The sequence below is a fragment of the Coregonus clupeaformis genome, chromosome 11 (genome assembly GCF_020615455.1).
Source record: "Coregonus clupeaformis isolate EN_2021a chromosome 11, ASM2061545v1, whole genome shotgun sequence".
In the NCBI taxonomy this organism is placed as follows: Eukaryota; Metazoa; Chordata; class Actinopteri; order Salmoniformes; family Salmonidae; genus Coregonus; species Coregonus clupeaformis.
Genome location: NC_059202.1, coordinates 584,288 through 607,605, shown reverse-complemented (window position 1 = coordinate 607,605; position 23,318 = coordinate 584,288). Strand labels below are relative to the sequence as shown.

The window sequence follows — 23,318 nt, the reverse complement described above, 5'->3', positions numbered from 1 at the left end:
AAAAACTGTGTTGTAAGACTATCCGTCGTGTGCGCTCTTCATCTACCCCGTTTCAAGGCATATCTCTGGTGATCGGAACAGGTAAAAGCTGCTAACAATCGGTGCCACAATCTGAGACAGGACAGGGGCGGAGGGAGGGACTACATTGCTTGCGACTCCTAGTTTTAATTTTGGCTTTTAATATTAATAACAAAGAGTGTCACAGACAGACTTGGCAGTATGTACGTAATTAGAAGAGTATAAATACAGCCGTGTTGAGGCTTTAAAAAACAAAAAAAGCATGCATATCAAAACCCTTCATGCTCGTTGGAGCAACCAGAAGTCTCTACAGCAGGGAACATCAACTAGCTTCAGCCGCAGGCCGATTTCTTTCTTCAGTGGATGGTCGGGGGACCGGAACATAATTACAAATAATTTGTAGACTGCAAATTGACCGCAAGAAGCCCAAACCGATATAATATCTGACTTAAACATAATAATTTCAAACCTTGCTTACATTTGTATACGATCACGTCTCTCTATTATGCATGGGAATACTTGGGAACAGATTTCCAAAATTAAAATCACTTGGTTCTGATTTCCTGGTGTTTTTACACTATTTTGTCCAACAATGAAAAATTATTACTATTATTTATTGATTTTAAATTGGGGGGCCAAATAAAACCATTTGACCTGCGGGCTGCCAGTTGGGGAACCCTGCTCTACAGCTTTTAATCAAACAATTATCTCTAAACTCGTTTTATTCCAGTCTAAAAGATTATTGTATTACCTATCGTTGACCTACACTGTGGTTTTAAAAACATTCCTAGCTTTTGGTCCCAACCGTGCTCTCAACACACTAGAAGCATTGTGATGGGCCACTAGTTTATTGGTTCACGTCGACTTAGGGGGTATGATATGGCCACTACAGCGAGGGAACGTCACCTAGTATATAGTCCCAGCCAATGAGTCTGTCGGTTGAATCACAGTCACAAATTTAACAGAACAATATACTTTTCTCAAAGCAGTTAACATCTTTATGCTTAAACAGAACTAACTACATAGATAAAGGAGGATTGCCACAATACACTTGCACACATAGTAGCAAGACAAGTGTTTTTTCCACATACAGTTTGATTTGGATGTTTGAGGCTTCTGATGTGGAGGTGCAGGTAAGAGCAGATCCCAGAGAATAGAAAGGGGTGTCAGCATGGCTCTCTCAGTTTCACCAGGAAGAGGAAAACGGGTAGCACAACATCGCCTTCTTCACTGAGTTTGTCCCCACCCACGCACACACACACAGACATTCACATACTTCCTTCAACAAGCTCACAAACACACGCCAAGGGGCCCGGTATTCTGGGTCGAGGGGGTTACGGTGAAAACCCTGATGTTCCGCTTCGTAAGTGCAAAATCCCATGTTTCCCAGGTGATCGTGTTCGTTTTGCAGGTGTTCACCCCCAGACCTCTCCCGTGGGGTGTGTGGGGTTTCGGCAGGGTGAGTGATGAGGTGGGTGTCAGATGTGGTGGTTACGTTTGGTCACAACGGGGGTGGGGACGTCGGGGGCGGCCCTAGTCCGCTTCTTTCTGGCCCCTCCATCAGTAAAGTCGTTTCTCGTAACTGCAGAGAAAGGGCATCGTAAAAACACAATAAATGATACCATCTATCAGTGATCAATGATAAATCAACAATATATCGACCACACGAAACAATTCCTATTACCTGCTCTAAAACAACTGGATAGAACTTATCAATTACCCTTTCCTATTACGTCAGCTATCAATCTGTCTAAGCAATGTCATACTGATTCAATTATAAAACAAAGATTGACAAATCCCATTCAATCCCCTATCATCTGCCAGTATATTTATTACAGGCTTATCTGCCCTATGGATAACTGGGGAAGGAGAGGAGGGAAGGAGTCTAGTGGACACTAACAAAGCTTCCCATAGTCCATCCCCATTCAAAGATGAACTGCGTAATGGCGAGCACCCCTCCTCCCACTAACAAGGTAATAATCTGAAAGGGAACGTCACATCGCCATATTAGACGTCCTTATAGGCTAGTTGCCAGATTCAAACATCAAGATGGGAAGCACTTATCTAAAAGGTAAGATTTACATTTCCCACCTGGATAATTTAATCAAAAATATCAAACTTTGCCATTCATTTTGAAACAAGTGGACAATTGTGCTACATGCAAATGGGGATGTGGGGCCCTCCACTAGGCCACACCCCTTCACTTCACAGTTCTATGTACATGTACTTACATGGAACCAAAGAATATCTATGGTGAAAGACAAAGAAAGAAAGACACTGATGTCTAAGAAAGAGTTTCAGCACTATCAGTCACAGAAAAGTCATGACTATCTACTACTGTTACACACACTGTGTGTGTGTGTGTGTGAGAGAGAGAGTGAGTCCAACTTACGAGTGAAGCCCATGGACTCCTCCTTCCACCTGAGCGGACGTGGTCCTCTTCTCAAACTTCAGCTCTCCAGAGTACATCATGGAGCTGTGGAAACACACATTACTATCAGAGATCACTCACACACACACTGGTCCCCTCTTGTCCTCACCTCCCTCTCGCTCACACACACACACACACAACTCACCGTAGAACAGTGAGACTCTTGGCGCCGATGTCCTGGCAGCCATGTTGGATGCCAGCGATCAGGTAGGGGATAAACTTATGGATGGAGCCCTTGTCCTGGACGGAGCCGGACACACCCTGAGCCACCTTCACCTTGTCCCCTTCACTGTGGAATCAGCCAGTCAGAACAGACGGGTTAGTCACTGCTATGGAATCAGCCAGTCAGAACACAGACTGGTTAGACACTGCTGTGGAATCAGCCAGACGGAACACAGAGGAGATGGGTTAGACACTACTGTGGAATCAGCCAGACGGAACACAGAGGAGAGGGGTTAGACACTGCTGTGGAATCAGCCAGACGGAACACAGAGGAGATGGGTTAGACACTGCTGTGGAATCAGCCAGACGGAACACAGAGGAGAGGGGTTAGACACGGCTGTGGAATCAGCCAGACGGAACACAGAGGAGATGGGTTAGACACTGCTGTGGAATCAGCCAGACGGAACACAGAGGAGAGGGGTTAGACACTGCTGTGGAATCAGCCAGACGGAACACAGAGGAGACTGGTTAGACCCTGCTGTGGAATCAGCCAGTCAGAACACAGAGGAGACTGGATAGACCCTGCTGTGGAATCAGCCAGACGGAACACAGAGACAGTTTAGACACTGCTGATGGGACAGGAAAATTCTCCAACCAGAGCACTGAGAGCAGTCAGACAGCTTAAACCCAGGAAAGTTGGCATCATTTGTTTTGGGAAAATCCCTTACATATGACATATATTGTATCACATTGTGAACCGTCTGAATTAAGGACAAACCAATGAATACATGTATATAAATCAGACTCGAACATCAACAAAATATGAATTTGATTAATCAGCGATTAACAACAATTGTTGATGTGAAATAACCCAGATTACCTGGTCTTAATTTCAACCCTCCTATGAATTCTAGTCGTGTTTGATCAAGAGTTAGTCTACACCCCAAATGGCACCCTATTCCCTATGGCTCCTGGTCAGAAGCAGTGCACTATATTAGGCCAGGGAATAGGGTGCCATTTGGGATGCAGCACTAGTGTGTGATATCCTCCCTACCTGAAGTAGCGTTTCTGGCTGCTGGTGCTCTTCTCCATGGCGTCCAGAGAACCCATCCCCCGGTACTTCTTCAGCCGCACGCCGTCCGAGAAGAAGTACTCCCCCGGAGTCTCCGTGGTCGCCGCTAGCAATGAGCCCATCATCACTGGGGAGGGGCGGAACAGGTCATAACTCAAGGTCATTGGTTGGTAAGCATTTCTCCAACTAATTCTCGGTACAGCTAGTGTTTTGTTACATCGATAGCTTCACATTAGCTTTGATTACCAGAAATCAGCTATGAATGAATTAAGAGGAATAGACATGAGATCAACAGTGCTGAGCAGAAAACTAATGTAAAGACATTATCAAGATACTGTAAGACTATAGACCAGGGCTGTTCAATTCTGGTCCTGGAGGGCTGAAACACTTCTGGTTTGTGTTTCTACCTGGTAGTTAATTGCACTCACCTGGTGTCCCAGGTCTGAATTAGTCCCTGATTAGAAGGAGAGGATGAAAACCAGAAGTGTTTGGACCCTCCAGGACCGGAGATGAACAGCCCTGATATAGACCTATGCTAGCCTATGAAATGAACCACATTGATCTACTGCATGTTATAAAGGGGTGAATGAAGGAGTAAGTTAATGAATGAATGAGTGAGTGAGTGAATGAATACATGACAATGGAAGCGTGAATGACAATGTATGCATGAAAATGAAAGAGAATGAATGACTATGAAAGAGTGAATTAATTAATAAGTGAATGAAAGGTACCTGTCGATGCCCCGAGTGAGAGAGCCTTGACCACGTGGCCCACGGTCTGAATGCCCCCGTCGGCGATGACTGGCACGCCGAAACGTCTAGCATACTCTGCCACCTTATACACAGAGGTGCCCTGAGGCCGCCCGCACGCCATCACTACGGGAGACGGAGACAGGAAATGCATCATATCATATGACAGGTGTAGTCAGGCGATGTTCGGTTGTGCACGATGGATGGATTTTTTACGGAAGTAGTATTATCAGAATCGATGTGTTCACTTAAAAAATGTAATCATTGAATATGTCTAAGTTCTTCCAATAAGTATGTTTGTATTGCGTTTTAAAACGCTTGCCATCATTTTCTGAACTTAATGCTGTGGAGAAAGTCATCGCCATGGTAACTGAGAGCAGAGCGTTCATAAATCACCATGACAACACAGACTAGCAACCAGTGTAGCATCTTGGTTAGTTACTCGCTGCTCTGATCTGTCTCCTGTTTTGCTGTGTAGCTTCAGTGGTTGACCTTAAATTAGAACTGATCCAAAGCCAGCTACTATGGGTAGATGGAATCCTATGCATATTTTCACATTTCTATTTAATATCACTACATTTAGTCGCAATACTACAATTCCAATCGCACATTGCACTCAAGGTGTAACATTCAGGGTTGGGTCAATTCCACTTCAACTCAGTCAATTCTGCAAGTGGATTCAGATCAAATCCACCAACAATCCTCTCTTGCATTCAGATTGGAATTGATCCTGTAACATTGATAGTATCAGGGTGTGGAGGTGGGGTCACTACCTTCCTGGGTGATGCAGATGGAGCCACAGCCCATGCCCACTCTCAGAGCATCCACTCCTGCATCGATCAGGTTCTTGGCCTGAGCTGCCGTCACCACTACAAGAGACAACACACAACTTCATCAGGATGCAGGAAAAGAAAGGTGTAGCGTGTAAGTGTCTACTGTATTTTTCCACAGACGTTCAATTGAATAAACAACATTTCCCAAGACTGATCTTGATAGCCCCTCAAAGATCTACAACAACTGGATGGGTGGAATTGCCATATAGTGATAAATCCTTTCCCAGCGCTCCACACTCTCTCACCGTTCCCTCCCACCACCTGCAGCTCGCTGTACTTCTGTTTGATGTAGTTGATCATGTTGACCTGATACACAGAGTTGCCCTGTGAGGAATCCTGCAGAAACAGAGAGAGAAAACAATTAATGTCTGCACTGCAGTACCATGGAACTGTAACCCAACCATAACTCGACCATAACCGCGACCCCTAACCACCATGTCCACCTAAACTGCATGAACAGGTCAACCCCTAACCCAACCCTCCCACCTACCCCAACCATAACCACAACCGGATCCCAACCTAAACCCCATCTGCATCCTAACCATAACCCCAACCGTACCCCAACCTCAAACCCCGAACCCACCAGTACGACCACGTCGACCCCAGCCTGCATCAGCAGGTCCAGTCTGTACTTGTCGTCGTCCCTGGTGCCAATGGCGGCTCCGCACAGCAGCTGTTTGCGAGAGTCTTTAGAGGCCAGGGGGTAATCCCTGTTCTTCTTCAGGTCTGTTCTGGCGATGATGGCCACCAGCTCATCACTGTCGTTCACGATGGGCAGCTTGCCTGGTGGGAGGAGAGGGGTGGAGAAAGAGACTTTGTTAAAGGTGACCAAGTAATTCTGCCACATAACCTCAAACAGGTGGTTTCATAAATGACATTGTACAGCAAACCAAAGCAGGTGACCAAGTCATTCTGCCACATAACCTCAAACAGGTGGTTTCATGAATGACCTTGTACAGCAAACCAAAGAACATCAAATCAATAATAAGTAGAGGATTATACAATAGAACACTGTACCAGAAAACAGGCGACAATAGACTCCTAGACGGACTGTACCGACCGGCTCACCTTTCTTGCTCCGCTGTAGAATGTCGTTAGCCTCTTTCAGGGTGACACCGGCTGGGGCCACCACTAGCTCCTCCCTCTTAGTCATGGCCTCCTCCAGCGGTCGGCTGTGGTCCTTCTCGGAGAGGAAGTCGATGTCTCTGGAGGTGACGATGCCCACCAGCTTGCTGCCCATCTTGCCAGTCTCGGTGACGGGGATGCCAGAGAAGCCGTGGCGTGTCTTGGCCTCGAACACGTCCCCCACCGTGTGACGCGGGCTCAACACAAGAGGGTCTGTGATAAAGCCCTGCTCAAACCTCTGGACAAAAAACAAATATACTGGTTAATACACTATCACGGGCATAGGTGCACTGCAACCCAATAGCTGATAAATCAATTAATACCAATCAACTTAAAATTATGCAAGTAAATACATGACTATATGCGGTTAACTACAAAGGTATATGACTTGACAGACCATAAAAGGTAAATATTAAGTAGGCAGAATGTTTTCATAGGTGTTTACGGGGTCTTACCTTAACCTTGCGGACCTCATTGGCTTGGAATTCAGGAGTGCAGTTGTGGTGGATGAGGCCGATGCCTCCCATGAGCTAAAGGCATTAAAAAACACCCCGACAAGTAGAAATCACTTTTGGGAGCCGCAATACTGTTTATGGTACTTTTTTCCCCCAGCAACAAAACACACTTTGGATGTGACTGATGTGGAAAGCGCACAATCATTTCTAGCTTAGTGGACACTTTTTACTTATTATATACATTTATTTTTTTACTGGCTCGTGTGTCAGGCGGCAAGTTCTTACCGCCATGGCGATGGCCATAGATGACTCTGTGACTGTGTCCATGGGGGAGGAGATGAGAGGTGTCTTCAGGGTGATCTTCCTGGTCAGAGCAGAGGTCAGGTCCTGGGAGAGAGGAAGGAGGACATCTTGGCTCAATAACCCACTAAATGTTCAGGAAATAAATAAGTCATTCAAAATGCAACCAGCACACTAGATAATATTAGAGTGTTGCAGTGAGTGTAAATGTCCACACTGAGGAAATATACTCAATATCATTTCATTTCTAATACAGAGTGTAGGTAATTTACTTCATGAAGAAAAGAGAACCTTGGACAGCATTGCTTGTAATGGTAAAGGTTGCTTTCGCAGTTGTCCACTAGGGGGCAGAAATGCACCAACAAACCCGTTTGTCTAATGTGGTCTGGAAAATTACAGCTTTTGGTCCAAGCATGCTTTCAATGACTGACTGTACGATGAGTCTCAAAGTCTCAAGGTCTCAGACGAGAGTGGCAACAGCAAGTAAACAATCAAACAACTGGAAAGCAGACATCGCTGTCTGGCCTAAACGTAAAAAATCAGGTGCTCCATTTTATCTGTCATCAAACAGACAAGACAGATGTTGTTTTGACTAAACTGATGCATGTGACTGAAGGGACCCAAGTCTTTCTGGAGACGTTTTTGCACAATCAGGCCGTGACCTTGTTAGAAACTATGTGCCAACACACTGGGAAAGTTCCCTTCTCTCAGATAAAAAATAAAAGAATCCCACTATCCCAGAAACTCCCAGCTTTATCAGATTCACTCAATACAGATTCCCAAAACACAAAAAGGCCACCTCCACGTTCGTCACAGCTGGGAGGGAAAACATGGTATTCCTCCCCCATGAGAAACCCAGAGCAGGCATGTTACCATGTCAAGAGCTTTCCTCCCATATCTGTGACAAATGTAAACTGCTATATCGTACCGAGACTGACTGTTGTGTTTCTGAAATGACTGGACACTTTGGCAGCTCAACTGCACTACCCTGCCAAATTCTACAAAGGGCTAACCTTTAAAATTGAGAGACCACCTCTGCACATGGTGTGACCAGCAATAATTTCCAAACATTTTATTTGAATAATTTCCCCATTGCAACACCAAATGGAGGCCCACCTCAAACTTATAAAACATCCCTGTGCAGATGGGAGGGGGATAAATCTAGTTTAGACTACAGTCTGAACAAACATTATTGCATGAACTTTGACTGTATTCAGTTGAGACTGAGGCAAACACAGGCTCGTCCAAGTTATCAGTGTGAATCCGCTTCCTAACCGTCAAGAAAATAGGCCAGGCTACAACCCTATGGAGACAACCCACAACGCCACGGCAACAACGCAGACAGGCGCCTTCCACAGCAACAAGAGCTGTGTTCTAGTCTGGATTTTATTTGAAAAAACAGGAGATTAAAGATGTCAATTAGATTAAAAACCCCTGATGGACGAGCGAGAAGGGCAGGGGGATTTCACATAAAGCCTGAGATTAACGCTCACATCATCCCCTGAGAGAGAAGAGTGAGCAACCAACCAACCAGGCACAACCATAAACACAGACAGAGAGAGACCAGGCGTGGGAGGCCATCTTGGTAAAAATAGGGTGGCTAGGAGGTTAGGGATGACGAAGGAAGCTGAGAGCAAAAAATATTTTAGGAAAAGCTGCAATTACAGAATTAGGTTTTGGCTTTGAATGCAGAGGGTTGTTTGTGCATCTGTGTGGACACAGGGTACTGTAAAAAGGCTTTGGTTTCAGAAGTGGCTCTGGCAAGGAGTGTCTGCTGAAATAGTAAGGAATGAGTTGGAAGCTTTACTGCTCTCACTTGGTGCAAGAGTCTAAGGGACTTCCATTTTGACCCCTAGTCATTATACCTGTAGTGTTCAGAGATCTGGAAGAACCAGATTGGTGTTCACTATCCAGTTCTCCAACAGGCTAAGAGCAGCCTTCATCATATGGCTTGCACCTACCCATTACTCTATAGGCAAACACTAAAGAGGAATGGGCTAGGGAAGAGGGTCTCAGAACAAAATGGAATTGAGCCCATGAACAGAACAGTAGGCTGAAGGTAGGTCGAAGTGTAGTCTGTCGCTCAAAACCCACATTGAATTGTCTTAGCTTTCTGGAATGTATGATAGTCATAGAGGAGAAGAGAGGACTACTCACCACTTCGTCTGAGGTAAAATCAATGAAGCCCGGCAGAATCAGGAAGTCGCTGAAAGACAGACAGAACAAGAGGTCAGGGGTCAAGGTTCACACATTGTCATGGCTAAAGAAAGATGGCTTAAGACAAGAGGACTACAAGACCCATAGTGCAGTGCAATGCAACTGCCAGCCAACTAGTGACAGTGGGTCAGAAGTGGCCTATACGTTTTTTAAATAAAAAGGCCCATATCCCGCGCCCTTTTTTCCACCCAATTTCAACGTTTACAAGCACCTCCACCATGTTGGAGTTGGGTCCAAAGCAGGAAGTGTTGAAAGCCAAAAAGGGAATATATGCCAATCAGCCCCTCGAACTGCCACTTCGACCGAGCCTGGTAACGATATAGGGAAAACTAGTTCTCGCAATGGTTGAGGAGTCTGCGCCGAAAGTTGCCTGTGATGGAAATTTGAATCAAACTAAAACTACAAGTCAGTTTGCTTTAAGAACTAAGAGAAATGTCGGTATCCATTCCTTTGTGGTATCAAACAAGGCATATGTTTTTTTGAATGAGTGTTTCAATGGTAAAATAATTTATGTTCATAAATTGGCCCTCTAGTGATGTCTGACCAAGATGCCCCTTCTCTTTGCCTTGTACTCTAGTCTAAAAAAAAAGAAACACCGTCTCACCCTAACAGTCCAGTACTTTGCAAAAGCATCTGGGGTTTAACTTCCTTTCTTAGACTGAATGGACACAATGACTGGCAGAGAGGGAGCGGGAGAGAGCGAACGAGACAGACGGAGAGAGAGGAGGATGATGGGTGTTTTTCACAGATGGGTGGATCTGGTGGTTTGGCAGATGAGTGTGAAAACACAGACTGGAGAGAGACGAATAAGTGAGTCTTTGTCTGTGACAGAGAGAGATGGGGGAAAAGTGAAAACCAGAATAAGATGCAGGAGAACAGCTCTAAGTCAGATAGAACGGGAGTAGCGAGCGAGCACAAAACTAAAAGAGAGCGAGAACGGCCCCCTGTTCTTTATCATCCGTGGAGACCATTCTCCTGTCTCCTCCGCCTGTGTGGGTGAGAAGATCGGGCCTAAAATAAGTCCACCAAATGGGACAGGGAGGGGTGCGCCTGCACCCTCCAGACACCTCACAAACATCAACACAGTCAGGGACACGGAGGCGGAGGGGAAAACATCTGCCAGCATTTAAGGCAACCACAAACCTCTGCTGATTCTGGATCAGCTCTCTCTAGCCAGACCTACCCCTTACCAGCATGAGCCAAATGGTAAAGAGTGTCACTGGATCAGTTGATAAGCGGTCATTTTATTTATACTGGTATCTCCGACAGAGACACGGCATTCGGGAATAACTAACTAGAGCTGGACTTGGCACGCGAGAAACATTAGGGTTTTAAATACCAAAGACAACACTGACTACCTTTGAATATGGTTTGCATTCGAATGTGGACAAACGCATGATGCCATTCGGCCACACCAGTTCTGCAGACAGCCACAAACTGCCTGAGTTAGACAGTATTATTATGACCCTTGAACCACTAAGTAGAGAAAGTGGGTAGATCTGATTTAGAGTGCACCTACCTATCTAGTCTTTAATACTATTAATGTATACATAGAGTACCAGTCAAAAACTCATTCCAGGGTTTTTCTTAATTTTTACTATTTTCTACATTGTAGAATAATAGTGAAGACGTAACAACTAATGAAATAATACATATGGAATCATGTAGTAACCAAAAAAAGTGTTAAACAAATCCAAATATATTTTAGATTCTTCAAAGTAGCCACCCTTTGCCTTGATGACAGGTGTGTGTCCAAACTTTTGACTGGTACTGTATCTATTGCATGACATTTCTGTATTAAAACACCAAAAGTTGCACGCCCTAGTAATACTGGGTGTGATTTGATTTGTGTTAATTTCATGCAAGATTATTTTTGACACAAGCCTGGATAACACGACTACATAATGTTGTTCTAGACTACACTTCTGCAAAGGCAGTGCACTATACATGCATAATCATGTCAAGATTGTAATCTTTTCATTTATCGTCCCTTTGCCATGTAAGTGGATTGAAAATACATTGTCTTCTACAGCAATGTCCTGGGGGAGAATTGTGTTGGAGAGGTGAGTGGGTTGAATGGGGCTAATTAGAAGTAGATGATGATTAGGTGGCTGTGATCATAAGACAACATCATCATGGAATCATCCTATGAAGCCATTGACAGAAAATGACTGCATTCATTAATTCTTTACGACAGAGATAATATATGATAATGTCATGCAGCAGAGTCGTCTGCTGTACTAGAAAATGTTGAGTTGCTGAAAGAATATTGATCCTGCTTGGTGAAATGGCCTTGAGACACCGACAGAACATCTCAGCTCACCCTGGCGAACACTTTCATAAGGGAGCGTGTATTCAGGTCCAGGGTGTTTTGGTGTGGACAAGCCAGCAGTAAGCCTGCCAGATTACAGCAGCAACAGGTGAGCAAACACCTCACAGCCAGTAGGCCTTAGCCAGATGTATTCTCACTGGCTCTTTCTCAATGTATCTTGCCTTCGATTCCTTGCATCTGCTCCCTCGCCTCCTTCTCAAAACACATTGGAGAAGAAGGTCCAAGAGGAGTAACTTTGGACCTTCTCCTTTAAGATGGTTAAAAAGGAGCCGAGGATATAGGGAAAGTCTAATTGAGGTTGAGACACTGTCGCTACCGTCCTGGTTTGCCAGGTTTGTGAGGCATTTGTCTGAGGTTGCCATGGTGGAGACACAGCTGTATGATACAGGTAATATGGGCCCAGATGTGGTGCTAAGGAGGGCATCCTCACTTCCTCTAATGCCGTCCTCCGAGACGCTCACATGACAGTACCTCGGGCTAGTCATGTGCTCTGCCTTGCCTTCAAGCAGGACGCGCTTCATTAAGGAGTGACGCTCCGGTATCACACACACGTACATTGCCTAATCAATTAACCCCTGTGAACTGGGACTAACTCTCCATTCAAATGCATAGTCTAAATAGTGAATACCCTTATTGTGTGGATGTTGATAAGTCTAACATTTAGTACATTTAGCAGACGCGCTTATCCAGCACAACTTACAGGAGCAATTAGGGTTAAATGCCTTGCTCAAGGGCACATTGAAGGTTGGCTTAGCGCTCTTAACCACCTATAACCTGATTGATTCAAGAGGATGGATAGATAAAGCTAAAAACTGTTCTCATAAACTAGCCCATGACATGAAGCCCCAATTCAATCAAAACCAACTACCACCTACCCAGGATAAGACAAAATAACATGGTCTTCCCAAACTGTAAGAAACAAAATGGTTGAGTTGTATCTGCTTGTTGTCAAAATATTGTTTGTCTCACAGACGGCGTATAACCAGTTTAGAATGAACAGGGTATCCATACAATTATTTATTTTTTACAATTTTTATTTTTTGGGGGGGAGGGGGCTTTTACCCCCTTTTCTTGCACCAATTTCGTGATTTCCAATTGGTAGTTACAGTCATCTCATCGCTGCAACTCCCCTACGGACTCGGGAGAGGCGAAGGTTGAGAGCCATGCGTCCTTGGAAACACGACCCTTCAAAGCCGCACTGCTTCTTGACACACTGCTTGCTTAACCCGGAAGCCAGCCGCACCAATGTGCTGGAGGAAACACCGTCCAACTGATGACCGAAGTCAGCCTGCAGGCGCCCGGCCCACCACAAGGAGTCGCCAGAGCACGACAGGACAAGGACATCCCGGCCGGCCAAACCCTCCCTTACCCAGGACGACGCTGGGCCAATTGTGATCTGTCTCATGGTTCTCCTGGGATCAAACCCGGGGCTGTAGTGACGCCTTAGACAGCTGCGCCACTCAGGAGGCCCTAGGGTATCCATTTAATCTGTAACATAGATTCTGTACAAAATGGCACCCTATTCCCAATGGTTAAAAGTAATGCACTATGTAGGGCACAGGGTACCATTTGGAACAGAGCCATATATAGTCAAAAGTCATAGGCTACAACATCAACACAAGGACGTGAATGTTACTCTATTTTAACAAGTAGGCGTTGGAAGCATTTTATAGCAGTTACAAGTCGTTTTTGTCAAGTCCTCTAGCCAGAAGTATGTTCAAGAAGCAAAACGATGCACAGGGTTTTGGCCAACAGTCTTGGACAAAGGGGTGAAATTAGTGAAGTAGCTCGCTGTGGTAACATACCAATGCAATGACCAATATGACCGTCTGTCATCTTGGGGCAGCCCAATGCTTTGCTTGTTGAAATCAAGTTTGTTTTAAACAGAGTGAAAGTTAATTGAGGGATATTCAAGACAATATGAAATGAGTGATGAGTTCATCTTCAAAAGTTATGTAGAGCAGATGAAGAAAGGGCATCGCCTTAGGATATGAGTGCAGTCAGATTTCATTACTAGATAGATTAGAGTGATTGAGTCTCTCAAAGAATCAAATAGCAGTTCATGCACTATGATTCTTCGGAGCAGTTAAAGATGCAGTCATATCATTACCGGAAGCAAATATCACCCTATGGTGCAGATCAGGTTAAGCAATCAACCCCCACCACCCCTGTCCTACTCATTCATCCATTTAGATCAGTGTTTTTCTCAGCCAGCTAAAAACTCAATTAAATAATACAATTGGTGGCGACTGTGGTGTTTACTTTGGCCAAATTCATTAACAAGGTATTTTTATGGGACAACCATTTGCTTCCCCTATATGAACTCATCATTTGGAGAGACAAGAGGATTTTACAGTATAGTATATATAGTGTCAAAATGGTTGAAAAGTCAACCGTTTTACTCACTTGTAAGTCAACCCGTCGCCTTTAGAGCATAGCTCTTCTGCCGTTTGACCGTCGGCGACAACAGACTGTTGTTGAGCAGATCTGCGATTCAAAACGTGTTGGCCGTCATTACAATGAGCCGCCCGCATCTCCTCCATCATCGCTTGCGCTTAGGTTTGGACAGTTCGAGAGCTTACTTGCACAACACGGTTCTATTTGGCATTTGTATTGTGGTTGAACTGAACTTACTTGTAAGTGAGACCGTCTCCGACGGAGAAAAGCTGTTGTGCGGAGAGTCCATCTTCTGGGACATAGCCAGTACCACCACTGATCAGGTAATCAGCCATGCTGTCAAATGAAAAGGATGACAAGCTGGCATTAGATTGTAGCTATCGCTTCATCAAGTGTAACATTCGATGCATTTTCAAATATAATTAGCCATAAACAGATTAAAGGTTAAAGGGTGACGACGCTTTGCGCCTGTGAATGACTATTAGTGCTGAGCGATTAACCCAAATGTCCGTAATTTTTCGTTTGTTAACCAAGGCATTACGTTCAGGTTTTTTTCTGTGATATCAATGCGATGTGCAATTTCTCTAGAGATAAATCGTATCAAGCCTGAACTGTGTGATGTAGTAGGGAGTTGTAGTTTCCAACAGGCCAATACTCTACATAGTTTAGCGCAGAAAACGTAGTAATTACCTATAATGACCATAATCCATTGCAAGCCTACTTGTCCATCTGTGTTTCTTTTAGCCTGCTACATAAAATAGACAAGAACACGCGATTGAAAGGAGAGCAGTTGCTTCACGAAGTACACTACATGACCAAAAGTATGTGGACACCTGCTCATCGAACATCTCATTCCAAAAGCATGGGCATTAATATGGAGTTGCCCCCCCCCCCTCCCTTGCTGCTATAACAGCCTCCACTCGTGAAAAACAGCCCCAGACCATTATTCCTCCTCCACCAAACTTTACAGTTGGCACTATGCATTCGGGCAGGTAGCCTTCTCCTGGCATCTGCCAAATCCAGATTTGTCAGTCGGACTGCCAGATGGTGAAGCATGATTCATCACTCCAGAAAACATGTTTCCACTGCTCCAGAGTCCAATGGCGGCAAGCTTTACACCACTCCAGCCAACACTTAGCATTGCGCATGGTGATCTTAGGCTTGTGTGCGGCTGCTCGGCCATGGAAACCCATTTCATGAATCTCCATGACGAACAGTTCTTGTGCTGACATTGCTTCCAGAGGCAGTTTGGAACTCGGTAGGGAGTGTTGTATCGAGGACAGACAATTTTTATTCGCTATGCACTTCAGCAGTCCCGTTCTGTGAGCTTGTGTGGCCTACCATTTCACGGCTGAGACGTTGTTGTTCCTAGACGTTTCCACTTCACAATAACAGCACTTACAGTTGACCGGGGCAGCTTTAGCAGGGCAGAAACTTGACGAACTGACTTGTTGGAAAGGTGGCATCCTATGAAGGTTCCACGTTGAAAGTCACTGAGCTCTTCATTAAGGCCATTCTACTGCCAATGTTTGTCTATGGAGATTGCATGGCTGTGTGCTCGATTTTATACACCTGTCAACAACGGGTGTGGCTGAAATATCTGAATCCACTAATTTGAAGGTGTGTCCACATACTTTTGTATATATAGTGTATCTCTAACTGAAAATACATGATCTAACTGATTGATAGTTGGTATTCAGCAGTCATAAAAGTATGCCTTGTTTACATTGAAGAACTACTAAAATAGTGATTTTGTCAGACAGCAGCTCTATAGAGATGATGACTTAGAATTAAATAATAAAGTCATCAAATAAAACAAATGTAATATACAAAACTTAAGTAACTAAAGTAATGTGAATAAATTATGGTTAATAAGTGATAAGCAGTAATCGGCAGTCACTACCATCATGGGAATTGTATTAAACGTGTTATTCTGTGACACAGCATTCAACCCACAGAATGCATTTATAATTTTTTTTACTATCGAACCCGAAATCGAAAACAAACACAATTATAATCAAACTGAAACCGAACCGACCTCAAAAGCACAAATCGCTGAGTACTAATGACTATGTGATTTCAAAATGTGGATGACCCACTAACATTTATAAGAATGTTTTCTATTAGAGGGGGAATGCTGGCAAAATATAGCCTTACGAAATTAACCCTTTCATGTACTGTTGTGTAAATATCCATGCCAAAAATAGCAGCAGCACTAACGTTAGCTACATGTTTAAATAAAACACGTTGCTTGAAAAAAATGTCGGTGTTTGATTTATATATATATATATATATATATATATATATATTATTTTTTTAAACAATTTACTGTCTGGGTGACCTAAGATTTGATAAACACCAGGAAAAGTGAGCACACTAACGTTCTCTCTATTGCTTGTGGTGGCTGTCCATGCAAACAAAACACCCATCAAGCGACACTATGAGCTAAAAAGTAATGTCATGTTAATCAATGACACGTTAAGCAAAAACATTTCCTTCGAGCACATATTTATCCAGACTACCTACACAGTGTTCTGGATAGCTGCTGAAAGGCAGCGGTGAGTAATGCCTGCCAATACCGTAGCTAGCTCTTACTAACAGGCTACTGTACGGTTGAGCACCTAACAATGCCTCGAGCACACAACACATGCGGGGAGAATAAAACCTGCCTATATTAACTATTCATGACGAATCTAGCCAACTGTAATCAGCCTAAGTATTTATAGTTTTCCATCCATCATATCATTTGTCTTTAGCATGATATCGTTTGCAATGTATTTTGTCATAATAGCTGCACTATATATTAGCCATCTAATTCCTTGCAACGCAGGTCAAAATGATCAGAGTGCGTGCGCTATTCAGCAGGAGCATGTGTCAGCTAGCGGTAGCCGGCTAGCTAACACGTTTCAACTCATTACTGAAGATGATTTGTATTATATGCCATTAGCCACCTCACCACGCTCTTAGTCGTATTTACAGTTCCCTAATATTAGTTACGTTAAGAAAATGTGAAACCAAAAATCTATTCCAACCCGTTTTCTACCTCTTGAATCTGACCACGTTGAAGATGTTCGGAAATGTGAACTTTCCAGCTGTAGCTAGCTAGCAAGTCCAAAATGAGCGGAAGCAAAGTGTGCTGTCTCTATCGTGGAGGGAACCACCCCAAAATGAATTACCTTCCTACAAGTTCCCTACTACAAACTCAAGTGACGATGCGAGGCTGGTCCAAATTTGATAGCCTGTCGCTGTTACAGTGTATCCGCGTTATGAAGAAGAATATTTTTGCAAAAGCATCGAAAATGGATGCGTCACATCCCCTCTCCTCCCACGTGGGGCTCTCATTGAATTAGAAAACATGAGGGTAAAAATCTCAACTCAATCACAGACTTTGCAGGTTTGTGAGATTGTTATGTCAGTGTAATTTATGTAATATACCTAATATCTGCACTGCAGAGTGCAGACCATACATATTTTGGAGGAAACAATCATGCATTTAGGCTATTCAGGGAAATTGGCACTATAGTCTGGCACTCCCAATGTCCTTATATTATCATTTTATAACCCACAAATAACCACATAGGCAGCAGGCCCAAGCCTCCTACCATCTGTTTTTGGAATATTAGTCCTTGGGCTTCTATTATCAGGATCAAGCAAGAATCTTTCATTCAATGTGTAGTAATCTACTTTTATAATGCTTATCTACTTATCAATGTATTGTGACTTTTGTATTTTTCCAAAACTCACAAATCAACTATTCTCAGATGCTTCAGTGAGGTGCAAAGTTTGGGGGCATTCAATTGAACAGCACCACTGTAAGATTTACAAGTCACATGCAACCAGTTACTAAATTAGTAACCAATTATCCGGTTGACAGTGGCATTCTCTAGTCTAGATTGATCTCAACTGACCAGTAGAGCCAGCCAGGCTACATACCTCCTTAAGCAGCCTAGATAACATTATAAACATTTATAGTAGGTGAGGCTACACATTGACCATAATTGAACCTCATACCATCCCTCTTATCTGATATATCATGGTCTCAGACTTTCACTTTCACATATAGAACAGACTGTTTAAAACTCAGATAGTAAAAGCAGAAAAGCCAATAGACCATTAGCGTTCAAGCTGACGGATTTGGGAAAATCAGACTGAATTCACATGCCTATTGTATTGTATGTTGACCTGTGAATCTACAAGCATTGCGTACCGAACAGTTCCACTCGCCCATTTCTGTGATGGTTGTGGGTTGGGAAATGGAGCGTTCTCCACTATAACACTAGCAGCCATCTTGCTAAAGGGCAAAGTCATGCCAAAGAGGAGCGTTGTAAAGCTCAGATTGAAACTTCTAGGCTTTGAAGAGAAAAGTCCAGTGTTTATGATTAGATGGAAGGGATAATGGGCTTCCTCCATTAGCCAAAATTAGTAACATAAACACACACACACACACTCAATAAACACTCAGACTCCTAGTCTACCTTCTCTCTCTCTCTTGCACACACGCACACACACAGATGAAGTGGAACTCCCTCACAAACACACACTTTTGTAAAAGGAGGACGGACAGCACACAGCTCTTGTCACCAAGCCGTCAACACCATCAGTGGCTGACAGTAGTCACTGACAGACAATTGCAACCTGCCATCACGCCAGCAATGTCGCAATAAAGCAAGCTTTGTTCTTCATTCTCACACCGTCTTTACGTTTCCTGGAGAGTGGGGAATTCTAACCCATTGTCACACCCTGGCTCTGGGACTCTATATGTTGAGCCAGGGTGTGTTCATTCTATGTGTTCTGTTTCTTTGTTGGGTGTTCTAGGTTGGTTATTTCTATGTTTGACGGTATGACTCCCAATCAGAGGCAACGAGTGTCAGCTGTGTGCTGGTTGTCTCTGATTGGGAGCCATATTTAACTGTCTGTGTTTCACTTTGTGTTTGTGGGTTTTTGTTCCTTGTCGGTCTTTGTCACCGTGGACTTCACGAGTCGTTTATTGTTTTGTGTAGTGTGCTTATTATCACTGACGGTAATAAAGTCAATCATGTTCGCTCAACACGCTGCGTATTGGTCTACTTCGCTTCAAGACGATCGTGACACCCATGCACTCCTGATCCTGTGCATGCAATGGCATGAGACTGTTGTAACTGTGTGCACTAAACCAACACACAGATATTCAGAGCAAATAAAACCGAATGCATTTTTAATGGTGACTAGTGATCCACCCTGTATTAAGACAGAATTTGTATTCGCCCCATGTACACTTATCATGGGACTGTATATGGGCTCAGTCTGGCCCAAGCTATAGGCCCCTGGCCTATTCTCCATGTGGCACTATTCTAGGAGCCCCTCCTGCAGTACTAAGGAAAGCACAGAGGACCTTCCCAGCCTTGACAAGTACCAAGGTGATCTGGCGGGTACGGTGTCTGTGTGTGAGTTCATCGCGTTAAATGTGGGTCATCCACAATATGGGTCAGAGATTCCTCTATACCCAGCCAGTGGCTATTTCAAGCATTGATTCAAACCCGATCCCCTTAAGGTCTCCACCTGCTGCCCTAGCTGCACAGCATAAGTGGGACCTGCCACTCCGAAAATAGCCTTTAGGACTCAAGAGGCAGTTTCTGTTGTTTTGGCATCAGAGTAAGTAATCATAGCTTTTCAATTTGTTTAGGGGCCGCCCTCGGAATGGCTCGCCATAAACCATGTTTCCATATACAGTAAGACACAGGCATCTTAGAGCTTCATTATGGGCTAACAAGGAGATTTAACTTCATTGTTATTTGCAAGCCAGACTAAACACAGGGCTATGTGGCAGTGTAAACTGATACTAGTCAATAGGCTGTATTTACATATTTTAACCATGGTGAAAGCAGAGTTATGAAAAGTAGTCAAAAGAAGTGGGAGGAACTAATGCTAAAGCTTGTATGCCCCACAAGTCAAATATACACAGTGTATAAAACATTCGGAACACCTGCTCTTACCATGACATAGACTGACCAGGTGAAAGCTATGATCCCTTATTGATGTCACCTATTTCATTTGCTTCAATCAGTGTAGATGAAGGGGAGGAGACAGGTTAAAGATGGATTTTCAAGCCTTGAGACAATTGAGACATTGATTATGTATGAGTGCAATTCAGAGGGTGAATGGGCAAGACAAAATATTTAAGCACCTTTGAACGGGGTATGGTAGTAGGTGCGAGGCCACCGGTTTGAGTGTCTCAAGAACTGCAACGCTGCTGGGTTTTTACGCTCAACTGTTTCCTGTGTGTATAAAGAATGGTCCACCACCCAAAGGACATCCAGCCAACTTGACAGAATTGTGGGAAGCATTGGAGTCAACGTAGGCCAGCATCCCTGTGGGACGCTTTCGACACCTTGTAGAGTCCATGCCCCGACGAATTGAGGCTGTTCTGAGGGCAAAAGGGGGTGCAACTCAATATTAGGAAGGTGTTCCTAATGTTTTGTACACTCAGTGTATTGCTTTGTGTTGAAGAATGTTATCTTGTCCACTCCAAACAAATTGAATATCTTTGTGTGTGCCAGTGCTAGCTGTGCCACTAGAGATCCTGGTTCGAATCCAGGCTCTGTCGTAGCCGGCCGCGACCGGGTGACCCATGGGGCGGCGCACAATTGGCCCAGCGTCGTCCAGGGTAGGGGAGGGAATGGCCGGCAGGGATGTAGCTCAGTTGGTAGAGCAGGATTGTGGGTTCGATTCCCACGGGGGGTATAAAAAATATATATAATGTATGCACTCACTAACTGCAAGTCGCTCTGGATAAGAGCGTCTGCTAAATGACGTAAATGTAAATGTAAATGTAATCTGGTTTACTCCCTTTTTTTCTTTAGTTTATTTCAGCACAAGTCAGGTCCACAGTTAAAAATCTACTTTGCCTGGCCCTTCACTCTTATGTTGTTCTTTTCTAATGGATGGCAGTTTATTTCACTAAATAATACTCTAGTAACCATATATAATCTGTCTTTGTCTGACTCACCTCTCGGGGCCAAAGCCAGCCTGGATGCGGGTGGCGCTGTATCGCTGGGCGGCTGTCTCATGCCCATGCCCGTGTCCGTGCCCATGCCCATGGGGGCTGAGGCGGAAGAGGTGATCCCCGTCTTGGGGTGAGGAGTTGGGGTTGGAGCTGGGCCGGGGTAGCTCAGTGTCCCCTACGATCCTCCGGTAGTCCATCTGGTGGCTGTCCCGCTCTGCGTCCACCCCAAAGTGTTCGTAGCCGTACCCCTCCATGTTGGGTCCAATTGCCAACGTTTCTTGCTCCAGTCTCTCACTCTGGTCGTTGACCTCACCGTCGCCCTCTGACCCTTCTGTCGGTGACGTCCCTCAAGTGGACTCAAGTCACGTTGTAACTGGGTGTCCCCGGACCGGCCAACCAGCTCAAAACGATTCCCACAGAATAGAAAGAATTTGAACGCTCTCAGCCAACCAACCAGATGAGTCAAGCGAGCTGAGAACCTGAGTTTGTAAACAGAGCTACTTGTGAGAGACACAACACGTTCTCTGGTTCAGCACATTCTTATCTTAGTCTCATAGCTCCAGTGTTGACTTGACCGTCAACTTTGTTGTCGAATCCCAGCTCAGATACAAAAATACTCAGATACAAAGAAAGAGAGATATGAGAGCGAGAGAGAGAGAGAGACAGAAAGAAGATAGTTATGTTCCTCCCTCCCTCCCCGTCTCTGCGCAGGGTGCACCTGCTAACCAACCCACAGCGTCCGCTAGGCGTGTCAGGAGAGGGTGTCGCCGTGGTAATGCTCCTGCCGAGAGGGCGTTGTCGTGGAAATGATGCAAAAGAGGCTTGTCGTCGTGGAGTCGTTGCCGTCCCAACGTTCCCCTTGCCCCTGTGAGAGAACTAATACCCACTGACCTGAAGGGAGATTGTGGTGGGAATGGGAGGAGTGATACGCAGAGAAAGAGAAAAGGCCCAGACTAATAGAGGGAGGGAGAGATGGATAGAAAGAAAGAAAGAGAATGCCCGCAGGGATAGAGGAGAAGCAGAATGGGATACTCAATGTGTTTTTGTCCAGTAGAGTGCTCTATGAATCTCTCCCTGCGTACAGCTTAACCCTGCTTTCTGTCAGTGGCACACGTCACTTTCACAAAGAGGATTGGAGAATTAGAATAAAGTGGGCAGGAGATACATGCAGGAAGGAGAGAGGGCACTTAAACACACTTCAAAAGGACTAGCACTGTCGCCAATGTGTGTGTGTGTGTGTGTGTGTGTGTGTGTGTGTGTGTGTGTGTGTGTGTGTGTGTGTGTGTGTGTGTGTGTGTAGTGTGTGTGGCCGTGGGACAAACCCACAATAATATACAAGAATTCCACAAACTGCTTGAAATAGTACCAAAGTATGTCCTTGAGGAGGATGCCTGTCTTGCCTTGTACACAGACAGGATCAGGGACGTACACAGTGCTCACACTGCACCACAGGAGAGAGTATAGCTAACACAAGGGTGACAGCTTCTTACACAACCCCTGAAATATACCTCAAATGTTCAGTACAATCTATAGTATATGCACAGTACAAAACATTCTGCTCCCAAAAACAATGTGTGTATGGATATACCTTTATATAGGACAGTTTGAGGCCTGTACTCTTAACATCTTCCTGACAGTGTTTTACAAGCTTACATAATATAATGTTTAGGCACATAAGGCTCATTTGACTGGAGCATGGAGCTAGCTATAGCAACAACCAAAGTTGTGGGTTCAATTCCGGCATGGGCCACACATAGTGAATACATGTAGGCCTATATGTGGACTGAAAGTTGCTATGGGGAAAACATCTCTAAAATGTGCTCTTCTTTTCGTATTATTATTATTTTTTTAACAATGTCAGAGAAAGAGGCTGAGAAAGTGAAAGAAATAGGTACCACTGAGAAAGAGGTATCTCCCTATCCCCCCTTTCTCAGCCTCTAGACCCGGTGTCTGAATGGGATCAGGAACAGGTGACTGGGTGTTTGTGACAGTTGTACAGACTCGAGGACGGAAAATCCTCTTATGCTGCCCGTGGAGAGCATAGCAGTCAACCCGTCTGTCAACCTCTCCACGCAATCCCCTTTTCACAGCTAGGTTAACACTGGAGCACAAGCCTAACATGAGATCTGCACACGTGTTACTCTGATCTTTCGTGGAAATCACACACTGCTATCAATGTGATATGTGTGTCAATTCAAGTTATGTGGAACATAAGATCAGATTTACCCCTCTGTGTTGTTTTACC

At 44.4% G+C, this 23,318-nt stretch overlaps 1 protein-coding gene across 6 annotated transcripts; it reads right to left on the bottom strand.

Moving 5' to 3' along the window:
• Positions 1–1,421: 1,421 nt before the first annotated feature.
• On the bottom strand, positions 1,422–22,060 carry LOC121543421 (inosine-5'-monophosphate dehydrogenase 1b). 6 transcript variants are annotated; one of them, XM_041853273.2, is made up of 16 exons: positions 17,135–17,376; positions 14,782–14,839; positions 14,329–14,427; positions 14,101–14,181; positions 9,303–9,351; positions 7,131–7,232; positions 6,846–6,920; positions 6,334–6,628; positions 5,849–6,048; positions 5,511–5,601; positions 5,206–5,301; positions 4,415–4,558; positions 3,666–3,810; positions 2,595–2,738; positions 2,411–2,494; positions 1,422–1,600 (listed from the first exon to the last, which is right to left on the bottom strand). In XM_041853273.2, the coding sequence occupies exons 2-16, from the start codon at positions 14,799–14,801 to the stop codon at positions 1,579–1,581; spliced, it is 1,647 nt and encodes a 548-aa protein (XP_041709207.1). In that variant the 5' UTR covers positions 14,802–14,839; positions 17,135–17,376; the 3' UTR covers positions 1,422–1,578. The 6 variants fall into 6 exon arrangements, with proteins under 6 accessions (XP_041709207.1, XP_041709205.1, XP_041709208.1 ...); XM_041853271.2 differs by lacking the exons at positions 14,782–14,839; positions 17,135–17,376 and adding an exon at positions 21,077–22,060; XM_041853274.2 differs by lacking the exon at positions 14,782–14,839 and having other exon boundaries at positions 17,135–17,375.
• Between the last annotated feature and the right edge of the window lie 1,258 nt (positions 22,061–23,318).